The following is a 23,730-nucleotide window of genomic DNA, read 5'->3' as shown; positions in this document are numbered from 1 at the left end:
AGCGAGTTGATGAGGAGTCCTGAAAATAGGGGACTATATTACCAATCTCCTCTTCGTCATAAAAGACATACAGTCAGACTTGCGCCATGATTAAAGTATAGTAAGTCCGTTTTGGTAGCTCACCCGCGTCCGTAGGTAATAGCGGAACGATCGATTCCCAGGCGAAGACCATCCACCTTCATATAGGACTAATAGGAGCTCCTAGGCTTATCTCATGGCCAGAGCAAAAGCTGATCTGCCTTTATCTGTTATCCGTTGTTCTTCGTTCACTCTCTTTTTCCTTCTTTCTCCTTTTCAAAGGCGGCGCTTTATGCTAATGAATCCCGAACCAACCGGAAGTTCCACCTCTCGGGTACCGCTGTAATCTCTGTCAGAAGCAATTCCCCCCAACAACCGATCGACAGCAGAACACATTATCTTTATGTGGCAGCGCTACACTATCCTATATACTGTATACCCTGCCATTCTTTCTTATATTCTTTAAGTGCCTTGAGCATGGGAAAGGTGCTATATAAATAAAATGTATTATTATTTTTTATTATTATTATTATTATGGTGGGTAGACCTGCTCAGGGTCAGGAGATGTCACCTCAAGAGATGTCACCTCAAATATAGCCCACCAATCTTGGGAAACCCAACTCAGGACAGTGCAGTCCCTTTTCATATAGCGCCTTTCTCAGGGTTGTGCCAAGGTGATTATAGATGGTGGGCCACAAGGGACTCGGAGGAGAAACATTTGCATGAACCTAGCATAGTCAAAGCCAACAAATCAGACGTCCTAATCGTCAACCAGATACTGAAGCCCCCGAGTGTTTGGTTCACAAAAACGCTCAGCAAAGTCAGAAGAGACCACTGAGGAGAACTCAACTTGGCCTACTGGCCTGGGCAGCCTCACCCCAAACTCTAGAAGCAGGCTTTCGGCCTGCACGGGGCTGCCGTGCGTCTCTTTGTTTTTCAGTAAATGGACTTCCAATGAGGCTGTTCACGTGAAGTTCTCACCAGACATTGGGATTAACTCAGGAAATGCACAGATATGAAGAACTCACAACATTAACGGCCTGTGGTAGAGTGAAGTCTGCAGCTGTTTGGCATTTTAAACTCTTTTAGGGCTGAATATTTTTTCTAAAAAGAACACAAAGCAATGGTTTAACACATCGATCAACAAAAAACATTTATTTTTGACAAATGTCACTATCTCGTTTGTTGTATGAGCCTCGTAACAATAGGCGCTATATGGCGCCAGACCCGACAGAGACTGGACACGGCTGCACATATGAAAACCAAGAAAGTTTTATTTTTCTTCAGGTGGAGGACACATCTTCCCCGTAATCCCCCCAGCCACAACACAGTCCCAGTCCAACCAGTCCTCGCTTCTACCACCACTTCTACCTCCTTGTCCTCCTCCTCCACCCGACTCTGGCCGCCGAGTGCTGGCTGCTGGCTCCTTTTATGGCCCAGGTGCTTGATCACCTGTTTCCGGTTGCACTCCCGGGTGGAGCTGAAGATTCGTCCAGCTGGGCTCAGGGACCTGTGCTAAGCCCCCTGGAAGCCACCCCAGAATCCCAACAGGGCTGTGGGAGAACTCCATCTCCCATGAAGCCCTGCAAGAGACTGAGGCACCGCTCCATCCCAAGAGGGCGGCCATCCAGCATCCTGGGGAAGGTACTGCACCGTCCAGGGCTGCTCCCCCTGAATACACATCAAAGGGGCGTCCCGGCTTGGCATGGGACCCGGGCATCTGCCACAGCCTGCATACAGTGTGATTTCACATACGTGTTACACATCAAAATCCTGCAAAGTATGATAACGTTCAAAGCAGCCAATCGCACGCATTGCCATGTTGCACTGGTGCCTCCTATTCAATGGTCTGTTGCTGCACACAACACAGTCAGGCTTGTACTGTTTGTCCACGTATGTTGCAGGAAGCTGGCGCTCAGTCTTTGTGACGGCCTTCCTCGCTTTGCCAAAGGCACTGAAACATACTCTGCCAGCAAGCCATCCACCAGCTTCGTTCAGAAATCTGCCGCAGTCATAGTGCTGTCACCGTTTGCCTGCTTGAACATTAAATAGCCATTTTTCAGTGCAACCTCACGCATGCCAGGGCAGCACACAGGTGCGTCAGATGTGCAAAGACGCTCAGCTGGCACGAGATCACCTGGGACAGCATTGGCTGGGGTCCGATTGGCTGATGCCAGTTCCTCACTCTCTTGCTCGATCTCCTGATCACTTTCAACAAAATCTGAGTCTGAAAAGTTAAGAGTCCGACTCAGCGATAAAGTGCAAAGCATCGTCTGCTGAGTATTTTGCTTTCTGCACTCGCTTCGCTCCCTCGTGAGATGTCGATGCCATCTTGCCTTTGTTTATGTTTCATAAAGCAGGAATCAGATGCCGAGTCAACGAGTCTAACATTTCTCCAAGCAAAGAGGGCCTGCCTTTAAGGTAACAACGAGTTTTGTCGTTTTTTACAGCTGATTATCACCCTCTACCTCTGGATGTCGACTTTTGTCAACATGAGCCCTCGACCTCTCGTGTCGTCAAAAGTCAACATCCGCCCTAAAAGAGTTGAACAAACAATCGCCACAGTCGTGTCTTTGTGTTTCAACATGGCGAGAGGTTCCCGTTTGCGATGCGGGTGCGGACGGTCCTGCACTTAGTGTGCAGTGTGGCAGATGACTAGGAACCTTCCTCACCGGGACGCCTGGAGAAGAGAAGGACTGGGAGAGGGGTAATATCTTCCTCGGGATGCAACAGGGCAGCCCCCCTGGATTACATCAGGGCCACAGATTTGGAGCTTGGAAGCTCAGGCCTATTGGGGTCCGTGGTCACTGCCAAAGGGCGCCTGGACAATCCCAGAGCCCACACCAGGAAGTGTTGCCAAGAGGAGGAACCGGCCACACCTGGAGTGCATCCAGGTGTGCCATAAAAATGGGGGCCGCCACACTCCATTCGGGGAGCCGGAGTCGGGAGGCAGAGGACAGAGCTTGTGGGAGAGGAGTGAGGGTGACAGAAGAAAAAGAAAAGAAAAAAAGAACTGTGGTGGTGCCCCGTGTGTACAAAAGAAGCAGAAAATGAAAGAGTCAAGGCCATTGTGAGTCGGTGTCTGTCTGTGTCAAGGCTGATATTTCCACAACAGGTGTAGGATCATCCGTGACCCTCATTGACGGCACGAGCTGAGCCACGTCGCCAGTTTAAAAGGAAATGCAAGAAGAGAAAGCAAGAAAGGCAAACAAGAAGAAAAGATGGAGGGAGCGAGAGAAGAAGGCAGGAGGCGGACGGAGCCGATGTGAGAGTAATTGAGCTGAAGAGTGCAGCTCGAGGAAGAGGAAGGTTCGCAGGCGCCTGGGAAGTGAGCCCCGAAGAGGAGCGGTGGCTGAAATGGGTCACGAGTGACTGGGAGTTTGGACCACGGAAGGCAGCGGGGGGTCGAGAGCCCCAGAGTAAGTGCTCTGGCTGTCAGGGACCCAAGCCGAGATCCAGAGAGGGAGCCTTTAACGTAGCCAAGGGACGACAGGAACCCCCAGACCTGAAGAAGCTGCGTCTGCTGTTAGGGCGAGAGGCCGCCACGGGAGAAGCAGAGGAGCCGTCAGTTAAGAGATCAAAGGCAGCGGGTTTTAAAAAGGAAACTTTCCTGACAGGTGGCTTGCACCTCGTTTTAATGGAGGCGTTCATTTTGATTTTAACCTCCACTTCACTTTTCTTTTGAATTGGATTATTGAGCGCTGCACCGTTAGAACATTCTGGTTCAGTTTGGGTTTTAATGAGATGGCAGTAGACTCACACCTGGTGCCATGGATCGTGGACTATCTTACAGTCAGACCTCAGTATGTGCGTCTCGGGCACTGCAGGTCTGACATTGTGGTCAGCAGCACAGGAGCGCCGCAGGGGACTGGACTTTCTCCGGTCCTGTTCAGCCAACATACATCGGACTTCCAATACGACTCGGAGTCCTGCAACGTGTAAAAGTTCACTGACGACACTGCTATGGTGGGCAGCATCAGGAGTGGGCAGGAGGAGGAGTATAGGAACCTAATCAAGGACTTTGTTAAATGGTGCAACTCAAACCACCTACACCTGAACACCAGCAAAACTAAAGAGCTGGTGGTGGATTTTAGGAGGACCAGGCCCCTCATGGACCCCGTGATCATCAGAGGTGACTGTGCAGAGGGTGCAGACCTATAAATACCTGGGAGTGCAGCTGGATGATAAACTGGACTGGACTGCCAATACTGATGATCTGTGTAAGAGAGGACAGAGCCGACTATACTTCATTAGAAGGCTGGCGTCCTTCAACATCTGCAATAAGATGCTGAAGATGTTCTACCATATGGTTGTGGCGAGTGCCCTCTTCTACGCGCTGGTGTGCTGGGGAGGCAGCATAAGAAGAAGAAGGACAAACTGGTGAGGAAGGCAGGCTCTATTGTAGGCACGGAGCTGGACAGTTTGACATCTGTGGCAGAGCGACGGCCGCTGAGCAGACTCCTGTCAATCATGGAGAATCCACTGAACAGGATCATCTCCAGACAGAGGAGCAGCTTCAGTGACAGACTGCAGTCACCATCCTGCTCCACTGACAGACTGAGGAGACCCCACACTATGCGACTCTTCAATTCCACCTGGTGGGGTAAACGCTAACAGTATACAAAGTTATTTATTGCCTGTTATACCTGCATTTTTAACTTGCATTGCGTTTTTATTGTTCTTTAATTTAATATTGTTCTTTATCAGTATGCTGCTGCTGGAGTATGGGAATTTATAAACTTTCTATCTATCTATCTATCTATCTATCGAATCAAAGCACTGAGCACTTTGCACATTCCCCTTGCTTTATGTCTGTTTTTGTCCTCATCAGCTTAGCTCATCCGGTTACGTTATCGACCGAGAGAGCAAGGAGTCGACCCGCACCGTCACAAGGCCATAAATAAAGGTGGAAATGACGCAGAGAAATTCACACAGAGGACAAGCAGTACACACCAAGGCGAGTAACAATTCAACTTTGATATCAGCAGGGTTTGTGCAGACTGAGGGGCTATAAAATGGTGTGTTGCTACCAAGGTGTCACACAAGAAACATCTCACGATGGGCCCTCTCAGGACCTTCACAACCACATCAATGGAACTGGCAACAGACGTATTCCAAAACTCCTGAATCTTCCAGTAAGCACCACTGGGGCCACCATCCTCAAGTAGGAGGAACATCACGCCGCCATCAACCTGCCACACACAGGAGCTCCTCGCAGGATTTCTGACCAGGGAACAATCTAGAAGAATAGTCAGAAGAGCAGCCTGAGAGCTGAGGACCACCCAAAATGAACACCAGAAAGACTTGGACTGTTACAGAGGGAACAACAGGGGGCGCACTCCACTGGCACGGCCCCGGTGAACGCTCACCCCGCGAGACTGCATTACTGAAGAAGAGGCACATTGAAGCTCGGTCGTTTGTGGATTTCTGCACTTGACCCTGATGTCTGTTGAGAATTCCATGTGAATAGCCTCGGGACTGAAAAAATGTTGACGCGCTTAGTGCTGTGCTGTTTGCTGCTGTCGTCAGTGTTTTCATTTCTTTAATGTTACTTCTGTCCATTTTGATTATGGCTGTTTAACTGTGTATGGTCTCTCTAAGTTTACACTGTGTGGGTGGAGCCCCAGGAGGCGGGGCCACCCTGACATCACCACTCCAGACTCCAGAGGAGGAGGTCCTTTCGTTGATTGAGGAGTTCTGGGAGTCGTGCTGTTCCAGTTGAGATTTACTGGTATCTGTGATTCTCTTGCCTGTTTTTTGGCCTACAGATTGTGTACTTGGGACTGGTTTGCTGTTGATTGCCTTTTTAAGCAATTCCTTTTTAATGTTTAATTTTGCTCAATGGATTATTTTTGCTTCATTTTCTATTTTGTTAAATCTTTTTTTTTTTATATAAAGATAAATCTTTAATAAACAAAATGGAGTCGCAGAGAGATGCTAAAACACACACAACTTTACAGTAAGGCGCCTAAGGCTTTAGGTTTATACTTCACGCGACGCGACGCCTGCTTCAGCGGACGCTCCTGCTACACAAGCGTTTTACTGTTTATACTTGCGCACGCACTTTACGTAAATCTAGAAGATTCCATCAGGTGGCAGTGCGCGATATCATCACGGTGACAGCAGGTGCGCCTTCGCTGTGCTGTGAATTGCCTGGAACAGCCATTAAGTTCCGATGACACCTTACCGCAATATCTCTGAAAAGGATGTTTAATGATTAAATCCATCAATCCAGGGATGTGCCCATTCCAGCAAGCATTGGGCACGAGGTAGAAACAATCCCTGGACGGGGCATCAGCTCATTGAAGGGTGAATACAAGCAGACACTCACACACACACATTGGCGTCATTTTAATGTCACCAAACCTGCATGTCTTTGGAAGGAAACCGGAGCCCAGTGTGGAACCCCAGCAGGAAAACAGGTCAGCTCCAGGCAGGGAATACCAACGACGTGACTCCCCTGCGAGAATGCAGTGCTACCGCTCCACCACAACCTCTTAACGCGCACACGTGCCGGTCCCGGGACATAACAGCGTTTTAAAAACGTTACAGTAATGTGTGCATGCCCATCTGCCATGCATCTCGACACCCTACCCATCAAATGAAACTTCAAAGTCTCGTCTTACCGATGATATAAACCATTTTGACACACAACAACCACAGCACTGACACTAAAGCCTTTTTTACAGAGAAGTACATACTTTTAAGAGTTGACTGTCCCTACCTTTGAAGACCCCCTGCAAGTCAAACATCAATATTTCCGAGCAGTATTGATCCCATTGTGTCCGTAAGGCTCCAGCGAATATAATCCAGTAAAACGATTTAGGTCCAAAACACACGATATATTCTCAAAGGGACAAAAACTCCAGAAAATGTTTCATAACTTGAGACCACCTACGTAATTTTTTTTCATTTATATTGCTCATATTAGACGTAATTTGTTTCTGTCGGCGATAACCATGCTACCGCATGAAACACGGAAGTGTTAGCTTTCGAAAGACACCTAAGTTGGCCAATTACGACGGGTCTGGGGTTGACTGGCACCTCGTATAGCCAACCAGTGTCACAGAAAGCTTAGCTGATGACGTCTGCTTCAAACTCTGGTAGAATCTACCAGTTTGATTGGACACTGTGACTGACACTCAAAACTTACAGCCAATGAGCAGCCGAGCATTTTGATATGTAACTTGCCATACTAACTTGTAAACAAAACGATCGGAGCTGCATGAAGGTGCCAGTCTGCAGAGTTGGTGCATGGTTGTTTATTGTGATTTCGCCAAGTTTTTTCGCAGTTTAAATATAAATAAAAGTAGAAGTTTAAACGTAAATAAACGCTCGATTAAATAATAGATGCATGTACGCATTGCAAAAGTATTCAACCGGCACAGGGGACGTGTAATGGGAGAGAGCGACGTGTCACTTCCTTGTGCTTTCTGCTTGCTAGTGATTGCTGCCATCAAGTGGCACATGGAAAAACGCTGAGCTGTGTTGTAACAGTTTGTAAAAGAAATGTATATAGTTTGTGTGCATTTTATAAAAAAAAAAGTAAAAAATAAAAAATATAAATATATTTTTGGCCCATAACTTGTATTGACTATTTTTACATAGAAATGTGTATTTTTTATTGTTTTTATTATGGAACATGAATTTCCATAACTAATAGAGTGACACTGTGTGTAGATATAGATTTCTTTAGGTGTAAGCTGTCAGTAGAGCCCTCATTGATATCTGTGGGTTGAAGCATTCAAAAGTTATCACACTTTTAACATACGGTCCAAAATGTGGATAATGGTCCCTCTAAAAAGCCCCTGGGCATGCCCACATAAAAACTGGTGTAAAAATGTCATTTGTACTGGTATTCTTTTCAAATTTGAAATGTGAGTAGTCAACAAGTTATTCTGTTGGTACATCGTGTGTTTCTGTCCCCACCTACCTACTGCAGCTTTATTTTCCTTTATTTTCATAAAAAAACTTAGGCGAGAACAAAGAAATTCATTTTTTTTGTGAGTTCTAATGTGCATAACTTTTGATCAGTCACACCTACAGTGATTCTGACTACTAAGGGTGAAACTAGAGAATGTGACCTTTACAAAGAGACCACACATGTGTTGATACTCCAGATAGTTCAATAACAGCAATGATTCGAATTTGGAGGTCGAATTACAAGCGATTTAGCAAAAATGACCCCGAATGATAAGGGGTTTTAAACAGTATTCATTACCATATTCACGCATGCACCACACGCACATCGTTTCCTGAAAATTAGCATAAGAAAATCAGGAGTGCGTCAAACACGAGGAAATGTAATTCTGTAATGTTTACTTCTTCTGCTTGGGATCACTCGCCCACTTGCACTCTCTCTCGCTCGCTCGCCCACTCGCGCTTTTTTTGTTTGCTCGCCCACTCGCACTCTCTCTCTCTCTCTCTCTCTCGCTCACTCGCTCGCTTGCCCACTCACTTACTCGCACTCTCTCGCTCGCTTGCTCGCCCACTCGCTTACTCGCACTCTCTCTCTCGCTTGCTCGCTCGCCCACTTGCACTCTCTCTCTCGCTCGCTTGCTCGCCCACTCGCTTACTCGCACTCTCTCTCTCGCTTGCTTGCTCGCCCACTCGCTCTCTCTAGCTCACTCTTGCACTCTCTCTCACTCTCACTCGCGCTCACTCGCCCACTCACTTACTCGCACTCGCTTACTCGCACCCTCACTCGCTTGCTCGCCCACTTGCACTCTCTCTCTCGCTCGCTTGCTCGCCCACTCGCGCTCGACAGCACTCTCTCTCTAAACGCCTTCTATACAATCACAACGCACGTCGTACACAAGGCAAAACTTTTTTCATGATTTTCTTTGTAAAAATCAGGGTGCGCATCTTGCACGAGGGCGCATGGTACACGAGTAAATTCGGTATTTAAATTAAATTAATGACTTATCTGTAAAATGTAACATACATACAGTACTTTAATGTATTTCATCATGAAAGTGATATCAAGTATAAATCCAAGGATTCTAAATGTGCAGAGAGTTGGAATATCAGACATGTCCTGTGTTCTGATCTATCGCTGCTTGCTGTCAGGTCAGGAGGAAACCCCAGAAAAAAAGACGACACAAAAGATGTAATGTGAGACTTTTAAAATGTGTCGTGTGGCAGCTAAAGGGCTTAAGTATTGGTAATCCCATATCAGACCGGGGTGGCAGGGTGTGCTGACTGTCTTTCTCAGCTCCTTGCAGACCGTTCCCAGGAAACCCCACCATGTTCCGGTGCCATTGATGACATGACTTCCGGCCCTTTTGATGACATCACTTCCTCTCTGGGCCTTTGAAGCCACTATCTTACCTCCACCTCATCAGTTCTATTTTGGACTCAGTCATGTGAACATCTCTGTTGAAACGTTTTTCAAACTTTTGCAGCCAGGATATAATATACGGGTGGCTGCCTCAAACTTTAATAATGTCTGAAGTCTCATCCTTGTCACATGTGTCATTACGATCGGGAACATGCGACGCTTGAATATAAAAGCACCCCGAATGCCTTTGTATGTCGGCATTTTGCTTCACCACATCGAACCATTCATTAAACATAGAAGCACGCACATCGATCCTCAAAGCGGCTCTCTGTCACATGTAGATAGTAACCAGAGACTCTGACGTCACATTCCAACTTTTATCACACTGCGTCCCCCGACTTTTTGCTGGGACTGCAACTCGCGCACACGTCTCATTAATTTTTGAGGACCTGCTCAGAGAAGGCATCAACTGTAGCAGCCATGATGCGTGCGCGTCCGTGTTCTGAGCGTGAAGTATAAATGAGCCTTAACCCTTTCTGGAAGAAAATGCTACAAACCGCAAACTAAATGTGAACATTTTAGGAAACGCCTCGGAAAAGGTACAAAGAAAACTGAAGAGAAATAGAAATCACAAGGCTGGAGTCCAGTCGCAATCCGAGGCTGCGGATACACAACCCTTAAAACTCTCCTCACTGAGGTGCCTACAGCTTTGGGTTTTTTGGTTAAAGACCCTGACGTCGGTTTCTTCAACTCTGACGTTTGGTTTTCACGCCAAATGTCCTAGTTGTGACATTTGTCCCGTGTCTTCTGGTCTCTACATTGCTCTCTCCTGCACAGACCCCTCTCTCTCTTGAGCCGCCCAGGTCTACTTGACATCTCCAAGCCCACCCTCATCCAGATGTCTGCAAGTCTTTGCTGAGTTGCTCTTTAAGACCCCTGGATTCCTCCATCACTGCTTTCCCCTACTTGTTTGTTAAAATCACTTTTAGATGACCTTTCACCCTGGCCAATGTGACCTCTGGTCCTGCTGATGATATTGACCGCAAAGATTACACAACGTGCTTATGTGAAGAGCCTCAAGGTCCGCACTTACACGAGTGCTTGTGCTCCTGTTCTCCATCTTGGTATCCTCCTGCCGAGAGTTGGTCTCTTCCATCCTTTTTTTAAAATAAAGATCCCTTGGTGCCCAGTTCTGCTAACAAGCCAGGGGTTGACGGTTATCCTCCCTCTCGTGGGGTTTCTGTTAGAAGTGTTGTTTTACCAGCTCGCCAGTTCTGATGCCTGCTCAGGCTGAAGCCAGCAAGGGAGTGTTGGGGTCCTGGCTGAGCCTAAGGTGAGCAGTCAAGGTGCCATTTTCTCTTTAGTAAGACCGTCCTTCACGACAAAACAACCACCAGCTTTGGGACCTTCTCAGTCAACTTAAATAATAGTCAGAGGGAGGGCCCAGCAGTGGTGATGTCAGAGTGGCCCCGCCTCCTGGGGCTCCACCCACAAAGACAGCGCACAGTTAACCAATAATAAAGAAAAGTCGAGGTGAATGACATAAAATAATAATACAAAGACAGCAAAAACAACAATTAAACACCTAAACACGCGATAATACGGAACACACAGACCCAACAAACAGCCATTAAATTCAACTTATCCAGAAAAGAAGGCAGGAATTGTCAAAAGCCTCTGATTGGCCATAACAAAAGCAGCATTTACATTGAAAATCTGAGCAATTACTCTTCTATAGAGAAAGAATAATGCAACAATTTTAAAAAGAATACGACTGAAAAGCAAACTCCTTAAATATTATCAGCTTTAATTGACAAAACAAAAGGGAAAAAGTCTGAATTAGCAAAAGCCTCCCAGACTTGGGGAGATCATACGTAGTGTGAGGATTTGCAGAATAAACCAGAAGAGCTACGCCAGATCCCTGAAATATTGACATGAGTGCTTCAAGTGAAGGTTTACAGTCGAAACATTCTCAGTTATAATTGAAATTTCTCATTTTTCACCCTCTGATGGGGGTCCGCAAAGGGCAAAATCACAAGTAAAGGACCAGGAATAACAAGAGAGGCGTAATCAGTGATCATAAAATAAGAAACCCAACAACCAAAAGGCAAAAAGCCATGAAATCCACTTGAGTGATGGCAAACATCAAAAAACCGAAGAACAGGAGAGGAGCGCAGCGCCAAAGCAGCCAATACAGGGGCTTAAATAGCACTGGGGGCGGGGCCCGCAGTGTCCGCTGTCCCCGCCTCCCCAATTCAGCATAAAGAACAAAAGCATAACAAGGCACAAGCAAGGCGACGAAAAGTGCAGAAATAAGAAAACAAGAAGACAGAGCCCTGGCCAAACCATAATGGAGTCCTCTCATCGAGACTGACCTGAGAAAGACCACCGCCATCCACGTCAACAACCGGCGACTCCGAAAACCCCGCAGGCACCTCGTGAGCGGTGGGCAGAGTGTCTGGTGCCCGCTGTCCAGCCTGTGGAAGGACCGTCAGCTTCCTCTTTGGCACCAGTGGGGAGGCAGAGAGCTGCAGAGGTCGCGCAGTCGACAAGAAACACTTGGTCTGCTCGGAGCTGCCATCTCGCTCCTCCTGTGGTGGGCTCTTCAATTCTCGCTCTTCACTCTGGCTGTGGTTTTTGGCCCTAAGGCCCCTCTTGGCATCCGGTTCGCTCTTTAGATCCACCTGTGACGAGAACAGCAGCAGGATTAACATAAAGACAAGAGCAGTGAGAAAACCTCACAGGCCTATTATGGTGGCTAAAAGGCTGAGGGGAACGGAGTGGTTTATTAGGCCCGTACAGCACGTGTTGCACTTCTGGGAAAGAGATGATGACAAATCATATGTTCACACCACATTATCCATCCATCCATCCATCCATCCTCTTCCGCTTATCCGAGGTCGGGTCGCGGGGGCAGTAGCTTGAGCAGAGATGCCCAGACTTCCCTCTCCCTGGCCACCACTTCTAGCTCTTCCGAGAGAATTCCGAGGCATGCCCAGGCCAGCCGGGAGACATAGTCCCTCCAGCATGTCCTAGGTCTTCCCCGGGGCCTCCTCCCGGTTGGACGTGCCCAGAACACCTCACCAGTAGGGCGCCCAGGAGGCATCCTGATCAGACCCCCGAGCCACCTCATCTGACTCCTCTCGATGCGGAGGAGCAGCGGCTCTACTCTGAGCCCCTCCTGGATAAGGGAAAGCCCAGACACCCTGCGGAGGAAACTCATTTCAGCCGCTTGTATTCGCGATCTCGTTCTTTCAATCACTACCCATAGCTCATGACCGGAGGTGAGGGTAGGAGCGTAGATCGACTGGTAAATTGAGAGCTTTGCCTTACGGCTCAGCTCCTTTTTCACCACGACAGACCGATGCAGAGCCCGTGCCACGTCATTCACCTCATTAACAACTGTAGAATGAAGTTTCTCCGATGTTGTCTTTAATTAGTTGTGTTGGTGAATTAAAGGAGTGGATGGATGAGAACTACTTGTCTTTATACACCGATAAGACAGAGATGTTAATTGTTGGAGGGAGTGACGCTGATCACAGCAATATTCTGTCATCATTTAACTCACTTGGAATCCCCATTAATTTCACTGAATCAGAACGCAATCTCAGAGTTCTCTTTGACTCTAGCAGGTCATTTAAAGTACACATTACAAAGTTGTCCAAATCAGGTTTCTTCCTTCTTAAAAATGTTGGGAAATGAAGGCGCTTTCTAAATAAACAGGATTGTGAGAAATTCATTCCTGCATTTATCTCTAGTAGGATTGACGACTGCAATGCGGTGTTCACTGGATGTTCAAACTGTTCTTTATTCAGCCTCCAGTTAATCCAAAACGCGGCTGCAAGAATTATTACAAGAACAAGAAAATACAAACACATAACTCCAGTTCTTAAATCCTCACACTGGTGCCCAGTTAAGTTCAGGGCAGATTTCAAAATCCTCCTTTTAACATATAAAGCATTAAATGGTCAGGCTTACTTGTCTGAACTTATCATGACTTACAAACCTGAGTGCACATTAAGATCTCAAGATGCCGGTCTGCTTAGGATTCCAAGAATTAATAAAATAACAGTAGGAGGTCGAGCTTTTAGTTACAGGACCCCCTAAACTGTGTGGTGGTCCGCCTGCTACTATAAGAGATGCCCCTTCAGTCTCAGTTTTTAAATCCCAGCTGAAGACTCACGACTTCAGTTTCGCACACCCTGACTAGAGCTGCTGATCAACTGTGCAGACTGCGTCTCTGTTGTAAGTCATCAGCACTAAAACAGAAGTAACATGAGAGTTAAAATTTGTTACTAACCCTCCCCTGTTCTGTTTCTCTACTCGGTACTCAAATGTGCCACTTGGTGCCATGGCCCACCTGCCAAGTTGTTTTGCCTGCCTAAGGTAAAGTCATCCCTGATGGAGGATCGCAGGAATCGTGAGAAAGAGGGGTCCTTTAATTAGATTAGCGCTATTTCAGCTGTGGAATGGCCAATAGGGGAAGGCAGCTTGATGGCTGAGGTCTCCAGGACTCTAAACAAATCCAAATCATATTATGGGATATCATCTACTGTTAAATTCTGCTCCGTACTTCTAAAATTTTTATTTCTAATACTGTATTGAGGATTTGTTCTGTTCTGTGTATTGTGTTGTATTGACCCCCCTTTTCTTTTTGACACCCACTGCACGCCCAACCTACCTGTAAAGGGGTCTCTCTTTGAACTGCCTTTCTCGAGGTTTCTTCCATTTTTTCCCTACAAGGGTTTTTTTGGGAGTTTTTCCTTGTCTTCTCAGAGAATCAAGGCTGGGGGGCTGTCAAGAGGCAGGGTCTGTTAAAGCCCATTGTGGCACTTTTTGTGTTATTTTGGGCTATACAACAATACATTGTATTGTATTGTGTGTTTTGAGCTACAGAGTCCCAACATACTCAGGATGTCCTCCAGAAGGACATTACACATTACACAGCACAGACCCCTCTCTAGTGAACCGCCCAGGTTTGCTTGACATCTCAAAGCCCACCCTCATCCAGCTGTCTGCAAGTCCTTGCCAAGTTGCTCTTTAACTGTTTTCCCCATCTTAAACCACATTTGGTTGACCTTTCACCCTGGCCCATGTGACCTCTGGCCCTGCTTGACCACAAGGACTACACAACGTGCTTAAGTGAAGAGCCTCAGGGTGGTGGAGAGCACAGAGGGATCACGTCCACACTTACACGACTCCCGCTCTCCATCTTGGTGTCCTGCCGCCGTGAGTTGTTCTCCTCCATCTTTTTGTCCGTTTCCTTATCAGCCTCCGCCTGTGCAAAAAAAAAAAAAAGATTAATCACACAAGAGGATCTCTGCCTGGACGCCATTGTTGAGAATTTTGATGAAGGATCAATGCGCTGCATTATTAGTTTTTGTGCTCTGAGCTATGAAAAGTCAAGGCCTGAAACAACTTTAAAAGGACGCCATTTATTTTGGTAGAGAGGCCTCTTGCCTGCCTGTCCTTCTCACTTGCTGTGTTTTGAGTTTCTGTGGGTCGAGCTGTGGGACGAGGTCATCATGCGCTCTCGGAGGAAGCAAGCAGGCAAACTTTGGAATGAAAAATGCAGCAGCCGAGCTTCTTACTGACAGAAGATGAAACAAACTGCATGTAAGGCCTGTGTGAGTAAATGGCAAGCTCTTCAGCTAGCGTATAAAACATCTACAGTCGTATGAAGAAGCTTGGGAAGCCCTCGTAATTCTTTGAATTCTTGTTTCTCATTGGCTGAGCTTTCAAAGTAGCAACTTCCTGTTAATAGCTGACATGCCTTATGGACACAGTAGGATTTCAGCAGTGACGTTAAGTTTATTGGATTAACAGAAAATATGAAATAGGCATCATAACAAAATTAGACAGGGGCATAAATGTGGGCACCCAACAGAGATATGACATCAATACTTAGCTGAGCCTCCTTTTGCTCCTTTGAGCCTCCGGATGCTGTCCTCCTGTAGCCTGTGATGAGTGTCTGGACTCTGATGGAGGTATTTCTGACTCCATTCTTCATACCAAATCTCTCCAGTTCACTTCAGTTTGATGGACAGCCTGCTTCAAATCATCCCATAGATTGTCGATGATATTCAAGTCAGGGGACTGTGACGGCCATTCCAGAACATTGGACTTCTCCCTCTGCATAAATGCCTTTGTGTTTTGGGTCATTGTCTTGTTGGAATATCCAACCCCTGCTTAAGTAACTTCAACTTTGTGACTGACGCTTGTAGAGAAAAGCCAAACAAATTAACACCTTTTATTGGCTAACTAAAAAGATTACAATATGCAAGCTTTCGAGGCAACTCAGGCCCCTTCTGAACATTATCCTGAAGAATTTGTTGATATTGCGTTGAATTCATCCGACCCTCGACCCTGAACTGGCCACACAGCCCCACAGCATGATGGACCCTCCACTAAATTTGACAGGAGGTGGCAGGTGTTTTTCTTGGAATGCGGTGTTCTTCTTCCGCCATGCAAAGCGCTTTCTGTTCTGACCAGATATCTCCATTTTCATCTCATCAGTCCAAAGCACTTTGTTCCCAAATGACTCTGACTTGTCTAAATGAGCATTTGATACAACAAGCGACTCTGTTTGTGGCGTGAGTGCAGAAAGGGCTTCTCTCTCATCACCCTGCCATACAGATGTGCTGAATTGTAGAACGATGTCCAGATACACCATCTGCAGCGAGATGTTCTTGCAGGTCTTTGGAGGTGATCTGTGGTTGTCTGTCACCATTCTCACAATCCTGCCTCTTCATTGCCACTCCTGTATTTTTCTTGGCCTGCCAGACCTGCTGTGTTGGTTTAACAGCAACTGTGCCTGTGGCCTTCCAGTTCCTGATTCCATTCCTTACAGTTGAAACTGACAGTTTAAAACTATGAGATGGCTTTTTGTAGCCTTCCCCTAAATCAGGAGACTCAACAATCTTTGTTTTCAGATCTTCTGATAGTTGCTTTGAGGATCCCATGCTGTCTGTCACTCTTCAGAGGAGAATCAAAGGGAAGGAAGCACAACTTGCAATTGACCACATAGAATACCTTTGACCACTCATGATGGACACTCCTGTCTGTGAAGGTCAAGGCTTAACTTGCTCATCAATCAAGTCATCAGCATTGAGCAGTGACAGCCATTCAAATCAGCACAATGACAAGGGGACACACATTTGTGCACAGCCAGTTTTTCACATTTGATTTAATTTCATAAACTAAATACTGCGCCACTAAAAATCTGTGTTCAGAAAACACCCCAGTGCTCCAGTGTTCCTAGGAAATGAAAGACACACCACTGTTATCTTTACTGTTGAAAAGAGAGTCGATTATTATGAAGGGTGAGAGGGGGTCCCAGACTTTTTCATATGACTGTATATATTTCTGCCCCAGAACTTTACTTTCTAAAGGATTGATATAATAAACAGCTGTTTTACTTTTTCTTCCTGCAGTGATTCTTTTGTTTCGACTCCGCTGGCTCCCGTAGGTGACCTGTGACAGTCCCCTCCCCACACTTTGACGATTCCCTAAGGGGGGACCACCCCACTCAGATGAGCGGGATCGTGAACACACTGGCCTGTGAAAAGCTGTGTCACCACACCACAAAGTTTGAGACGATGTCTCCGATGAGATGTGACCGCCACACACATCGAATGCCATCACTGGCGACTTCTTCCGTCTTCCCCGCAGACCACAGCACCAGTCCCAGTTGCGCCCGCCGCTCCTTTTCTGGTTTAATCAGATGTCCATAAAACTACTAAAGAGCCTCACCAACTCTTCCCACAGGATGAAGGCCTCAGTATCCGCGGTTTCCACTTCCACAAGGTTTTCAGGAATGGCACTCCCGCCGGACTGTATATGCAAATCATTTTTAAAGGCCCCGTAAATAATAAAATGAATCAAAATGAAGATCCTAAGTCCAATTATAAACAGGAATCAAGAAATGTAGAGAAGGACACCGAGAGCGGCCATAACCGTGCAGTCAGAGTCGCTCACAGGTGGCCCTTCAGAATTAGTGGCCAGCTGCCTAGTGCCCCCTAGTGGTGGGCTGCTCCCGCTCACCTGCAGTTTCTCCTCCAGGTCTCGTAAGCCGTTGCACAATTCCTTTATGGACTCCAGGATCTCGGTGTGCTTGCTGACCGTCTTCTCCACAAATTTCTTTCCCTCCTCGGCTCCTGCACATGTAAGAGAAGCGAATGTCAGGTGGGCTTTGGGGTCGCCATTTCATGCAGTTTTGTGTTTAGGAGCCCACGGCAGACCCGAGAGCCTCTTGTCTTTGGGGTATCAGAAGGCTTTTGATGGCAGGCGGTGGCTCAGACCCCACCTCTGACTCGCTGTGTGACCCTCAGCCAGACATAAAAATCTGCTTAACAGTTGAAACAAAGCCCACTCGTGAGAGTCAACTTGCATGAAAGCTCCACATCGCAACATCCTGATAATGAAGTGGACACCTCGGTGTCATCAGCTATGAAAGCCACACACAGAATGGGGGGCACCCACCAGAGGGCATCACCCTAAGCCCGAGTTTAACCGAAGGGCTGCTTGGTAGAAGGGGGGAACCACAAGATTTCAGGCAGGTGTCAGAAACTTTACCTGCAGACCGCCTCTAGGGGGGTCCGGCTCAGGGGACAAATTATCTGGCATGTGTTGCTTTGCATTGTTTTGTTTTGTAAAGAGATGAGAGAAGAAAGTTGGTGGCACAGAGGGCTATCGGGATAACAGCTGACCCCCCCAGGTAAGGGGTCCATCATGTGAAAGTGCTGGGGTCAGATGGCTTTGTCTGTCTGGGGTGGGAGGTATTAGCTGGTCACACTTAATATGTATGTATGAGAAAGGCGCTATATTATAAATAAAATGTATCATCATCATGAGTGGCATGGTGGCGCAGTGGTAGGACTGCTGCCTCGCACTAAAGAGACTAAGGTTCACACCCCCCCCTGTCCACCCCTGCATGGAGTTTGCATGTTCTCCCCGAGTCCACAGATATTGCAGGTTAGGTGGACTGGCATCACTAAGCTGCCCTGTGAGTGCGTGGTGTGTGTTCAGCCCTGCGATGGACTGTCCAGGGGTTATTCCTGCCTTGTGCCCCATGGTTGCTGCGATAGGCTCCAGCTTCCCATGACCCTGCACAGGATGAAGTGGGCTTAGAAAATGCTACAGTGTTATTGACATTACAACAAAAATGATGAGGCCACAATGTGTGAATTCTCAAACACAGCATCCTGCTGACTGCACCCGATCATTTTGTGAGGTTTCTGCCCCCCAAGTCAGAGCTCATCCTTTACTATGTATAACATTAAAACTACCCCAATCAACAAGTCACAAACATGCCAGCGGTCCTCCTCACCATGCAGCCGCACAGCCAGCTCTGTGATCTGGTTAATCCTCTCCTCCTGCTGGGGCACGGTGGGCCAGACGAACTTCTCAAACTGCTTGTACAGGATGCCCACTGCCTCCTTGGTTTGGCATTCAGAGGAGTACCTCCCGACTCGCACCACCGTGGCACTGGCTTCTTCACACCAGAACTGATACTGGAAGAGGGATGGAGATCAAAAGAGAAATCAATTAGCTTGACATCATGAGGTTAACCCCCTTAACACGGCTGATATACCCCCTAGGAAGACTGCAGACACTCAAAACCGAGATCCACCAACATGTGAACACAGTGCCCCCTGTAGATGGTGATGTGACGTGCTCTCTTTGACACACAGGGGCGCCTTTTCAGATCAAACTTTCACTTCTGCAGACTTATCCATCTTTCATATCAATTCATCTATTACTGTATATAGTGCCTTTCATACCTTTTTTATCTACATATCTATCTATTATATAGCACCTTTTACTCTGTCTATATAGCTATCTATTATATATTGAATTTCACTCTGTCATATAGCACCTGTCACTATATATCTATTATACAGTGCCTTTTATTTTATTATATAGCACCTTTTAATCTGTCTATCTGGTATGTTTACAAGCCTTAAGTTTTACTCCGTTGGCCTTGCTCTCTCTCTCTCTCAGGGGTGAGGGTCGAAAAGTTCTTAATCCTACTTTTTGTAAAAATTGATTGATTTGTATGGAATGATTGCAATAAAATAAATAAAATTTCAAAAAAATAAAGAAATCTGTCTATCTATATATATCTATTATATAGTGCCTTTTTTTATTATATAGCACCTTTAAATCTATCTATATATATCCATATCTATCTATATATATCCATTATATAGCGCCTTTAAATTTGTCTATCTATTTACATCTATTACAGTATATAGTGCCTTTCATTTTATTATATAGCACCTTTAAATCTGTCAATTATATAGTGCCTTTTATTCAATATATAACACCTTTACATCTCTCTCTCTCTCTCTTTTATTATATAGCTCCTTTATATATATATATATATATATATATGTCATTATTATAGTGCCTTTCATTTTATTATATAGCACCTTCCACTCTGTATATAAGGCCTTGGAAAAGGTGCTATATAAATAAAATCTATTATTATTATTATGACTATCATCATCATCACCATCTATATATCACATTGGATTCACAAAGTATTGAGACCCCTTCACTTTCTGCCTTGTGTTGAAGATTATTACTTTAAATTGATAAATTGGCCATTTTGGGTCCAATCGATAATCCATTTTGTCATTTTGGGTTATTAAGTGTTGACTGACAGACACAAATGGCCAATCCACCCATTTGAAATTCAACATACAACACAATAAAGCATGCAGGTCATGAAGGGGTCCGAGGGCATTCGCAGTCTGTCATATGGTGCCTTTCCTTTCTCTCTATAAACACAAATAGATGCCCATGTATGTCATCTCTCGTTCATTCACATCATTTTAATTTGATTTGTTCCAGTTGTCAAAGTTCAGCTGATTTTTTCGTCACCCACAGACCTGCTCAGCCCTCGCCCTGCTTTTTGATGACTGTACAAATGTTCTAACTCTGCCATGTTAGCTTTCCATGATTGTCCAGCTTCTTCATTTTCCTTTTGTCTGTTCCAGAGAGGAACAGGTGACAAACTGAGACGGGAAATGTCTCCTGCCTGGACATTGGGAGCTGGGACTGTGTCGGCATTGAGCCCCTTCTCCTTGACACACTCCAGTGCCCCACTATGTGCAGTGCCATCCTGAGATATAAACTGCACCGTCATGGCAGCTGTGACAGTGAGAAAGAAGACAGTCCAACATAAAAAGCAACAGCTAAATATAAACTGGAGGAAGAGGAGGAGCAGCACACAGCTGAGGGGCTTCACATCACTCAACACGCAGATCCATTTGAAAGGAATCTCCTGTCAGCAGCAATCATGGACCCCAACGGGGCATCAGCTGGTTCTCAGCAGCCTGGCGCATGTCACTAGGGAGCACTGCAATAGTGAAGAATGTCCAGGTGGGGCATCAGAACGGGGGGCTCACTTTGACTGTATGGTGTGTCCCCATGACACCTGGACCAACGTCAGCATTCTTAGCATTTTGTGCTCAGACTGATGCCAGCACCTGCCTGTTGTATTCTAAAGCAAGTGCCCACTCATATTTAATCAGACCCCCATATTCTAGTTGATTTACACTTCTCTGCATCACAATATCAACCCACTTCAGTAGACCCCTCATTTTATAGCCCCCTTACCTGATCAATTCCCCCGCCAGTCCTTGTGGGTGGTCTCTCTCCCTCTCTCTCTATTGCAAGAGTTTCAATACAGAGGTGGTCTTGGGTGCAAACATTACAGTGTTCAAGATAGGACAGTGTTCAAGATAGGACCCTGAGGAGAGGCGGGATTAGGTGGGTGATTGACAGTGAATTGTCACGCGTGTCCACTGTACTTGCCGTTCCACAAATCTCTTGGAACATTCGCTTTACAAGTCTGGGAAGATTCAAGAAGACAAGTGGAGCCTCCCAGGGTGTTGGATAAATCGAGCCTCAAAGAAGATAAGGAGGACCACCGAGAGGACTTCTCCACTGATATTCTTCAGCTGCTCCCACTTCTGGGGCTCTCTAAGTGGTTAAGAGGCATTGTGCCCCTTAAGGGTGGCAACCATCTGCTTAACAAAGGAGTTAGTCAGCCCTCCAGTGAGGAACAGATGACAGACTGAAATATCAAACGTTCTGCCTGGACATGAAGAGCAAAGGTATAAAACTGAAACCCCTTTGACTTGACACACTCCAGTGCCCCACTAAGTGCAGTGCCATCCCGAAAGCCTCGCAGAAGATAAGGAGGGTCCTGGAGAGGGAAATGGCACACGACTCTGGGAGACAATCAGGAACATTAGAAGAGTGAAGGCAACTTCAGAAACCGCACAAGAACGGCCGTGGCCATCAGTAACGGTTAATTTACGAGACGTTTCCTGTGGCCATAATGGCGGTATCATCTGAAAGTGCGGCGGCAGATCACTTATCATAAACGTGCCCGTCACCGGGCTAAACATTCACCGTGTTTGTGTGTCTTGGACTGTCCGTCTCGGGTGGGGGGGTCAATCCTGCATTACTCTTGATGCTGTTGAGAATGGTCCGCTTCGTTTCATGGCTCTGGAGTACCTGATGTGAGAATTCCTTCTGAACGTTTAGAAATCACCTCAGTTTCTGTTTGTCCAGCACCTCCAGACTCTCAGGCGTAAGAAAACCCCCACATAGGACACACCGTTTGGTAAGATGTCTACCTTTTTGGGGTCCCTCCCTATTTTGGTCTCACTACACCCAATAAAATCCTCATTTGTTTTAGTCCATTTATGGCCCCCATTTTGTGCAAGAAATAACACCCTTATTATAGAGTAAAGGTGTTCCAGCAACAATGATCAGAAGGACTTGAAGTTGTGCAGACCACCTAAAAGGACCCCAAGGGTTTACCCACTAATGGCATACGAGGGGTCAAATATACAAAAAAACAGGGATTGGTAATACAAGCATGTGGAGTGTCATTTTATGCTATTCTGAGGTTGCTGATCATGAATATCATTATATTTGTGATATTTGACTCTTTACCGGTGGTCCTAGCCCCCTAAAGGCCACTCCAAGAAGGTTTAACATGACAGACTTCAAACATAGGCGTGTGGGGTATCGTTTTAGACTATTTTAAGGTCAGTGATTTTGAATATGAGGTTATTTTGGATTTTTGATGCTTTACTAGGGGTCTACCCTTCTATGGACCTCCATCAAAAGTGACAAATGACAAATTTCTATTATAGCAAAGAATATTTAGACTTTAAACAAATAAGTCTGTAGTACTAGTGATCACAATATTCTTAGAAATCACCTTAGTCAACGGGTGGGCCTCTCTGGCAGGGTCTTAAATTGGTTTGAGTCCTACCTGGCAGGCAGAAAATTCTTTGTTAGTTGTGGTAAATATACTTCAAAGATGCATGATATTCTATATGGGGGTCCACAAGGCTCTATCCTGGGTCCACTGCTCTTTTCGATTTACATGCTTCCGTTAGGTCAGATAATCTCTGGGCACAACGTGAGCTACCACAGCTATGCTGAACCACAGCTATGCTGAGGACACACAGCACCTGATGACCACCACTCTCTTGATTCCCTGACCCCCAATGTCTTACTTGTGTTTCTGAATGGATGAGAAGTCATTTTCTCAAACTAAATAAGGAGAAAACAGAAATTTTTAGTGATTGGCAATAATGGATATTGAAAAGGTTATTAGAAATAAACTTGATGCATTATGATTAAAAATCAGGACGGAGGTAAAGAATTTAGGGGTAACTATTGACTCTGACCTGAATTTTAAATCCCATATTAATCAGACCACTAGGACAGCATTTTTTTCACTTAAGAAATATAACAAAAGTTAGACCTCTTATATCATTGAAAGATGCTGAGAAATGAGTTGACGCTTTGGTTTTTAGTCGACTAGATTACTGTAACGCACTCCTCTCAGGACCACCCAAAAAAGACATCAATCAGTGATAACGAGTGCAGAATGCAGCTCCTAGAATCTTAACTCAGAAACAAAAATCTGAGGTCATCACACCAGTCTGAGCGTCGTTACACTGGTTACCTGTGTCATTTAGAATTGAATTTAAAATACGGCTGATGGTTTACAAAGCCTTCAATCATCTCACTCCATCCTATATCTCAGAATGTCTCTCACCTTACACTCCAAATCGTAAACTTAGATCTTCAAATGAGGGTCTGCTTAGAATTCCAAGAGCTAAACTTAAAAGAAGTGGTTGGCCTTCTACTGTTATGCACCTCAAATCTGGAATATAAGATTACCGATAAGAAGACGCCAGGCTGATACGGTGGAGCACTTTAATAAACTGTTAAAAACTCATTACTTCAACATGGCTTTCTCAGAACTTTATTTTAGTGTAACCTTGATATTCTGTGCATTCAATTAATTATCATTACTATTCACGGTGGCTCCACAATCCGTACTAACCCCTAGTCTCTCTTCTGTTCTTTTTCTGGGTTTTCTGTGATCTGTG

At 45.8% G+C, this 23,730-nt stretch overlaps 1 protein-coding gene across 2 annotated transcripts in view; it reads right to left on the bottom strand.

Moving 5' to 3' along the window:
* Nucleotides 1-23,730, bottom strand: part of ccdc141 (coiled-coil domain containing 141) — a 123,567-nt gene that overhangs the window by 59,943 nt on the left and 39,894 nt on the right. For both annotated transcript variants that reach the window (XM_039757766.1, XM_039757767.1), the window contains exons 20-23: nt 18,627-18,810; nt 17,342-17,454; nt 14,493-14,576; nt 11,674-11,982 (exon numbers count right to left, since the gene is read on the bottom strand). In XM_039757766.1, coding sequence (XP_039613700.1) covers nt 11,674-11,982; nt 14,493-14,576; nt 17,342-17,454; nt 18,627-18,810 — 690 coding nt within the window. The remainder of the gene's footprint in view (nt 1-11,673; nt 11,983-14,492; nt 14,577-17,341; nt 17,455-18,626; nt 18,811-23,730) is intronic.

The sequence above is a fragment of the Polypterus senegalus genome, chromosome 6, assembly GCF_016835505.1.
Source record: "Polypterus senegalus isolate Bchr_013 chromosome 6, ASM1683550v1, whole genome shotgun sequence".
Classification (NCBI taxonomy): Eukaryota; Metazoa; Chordata; class Cladistia; order Polypteriformes; family Polypteridae; genus Polypterus; species Polypterus senegalus.
Note: the sequence above shows the minus strand (reverse complement) of the source record. Positions and strands in the feature narration are given on the sequence as shown.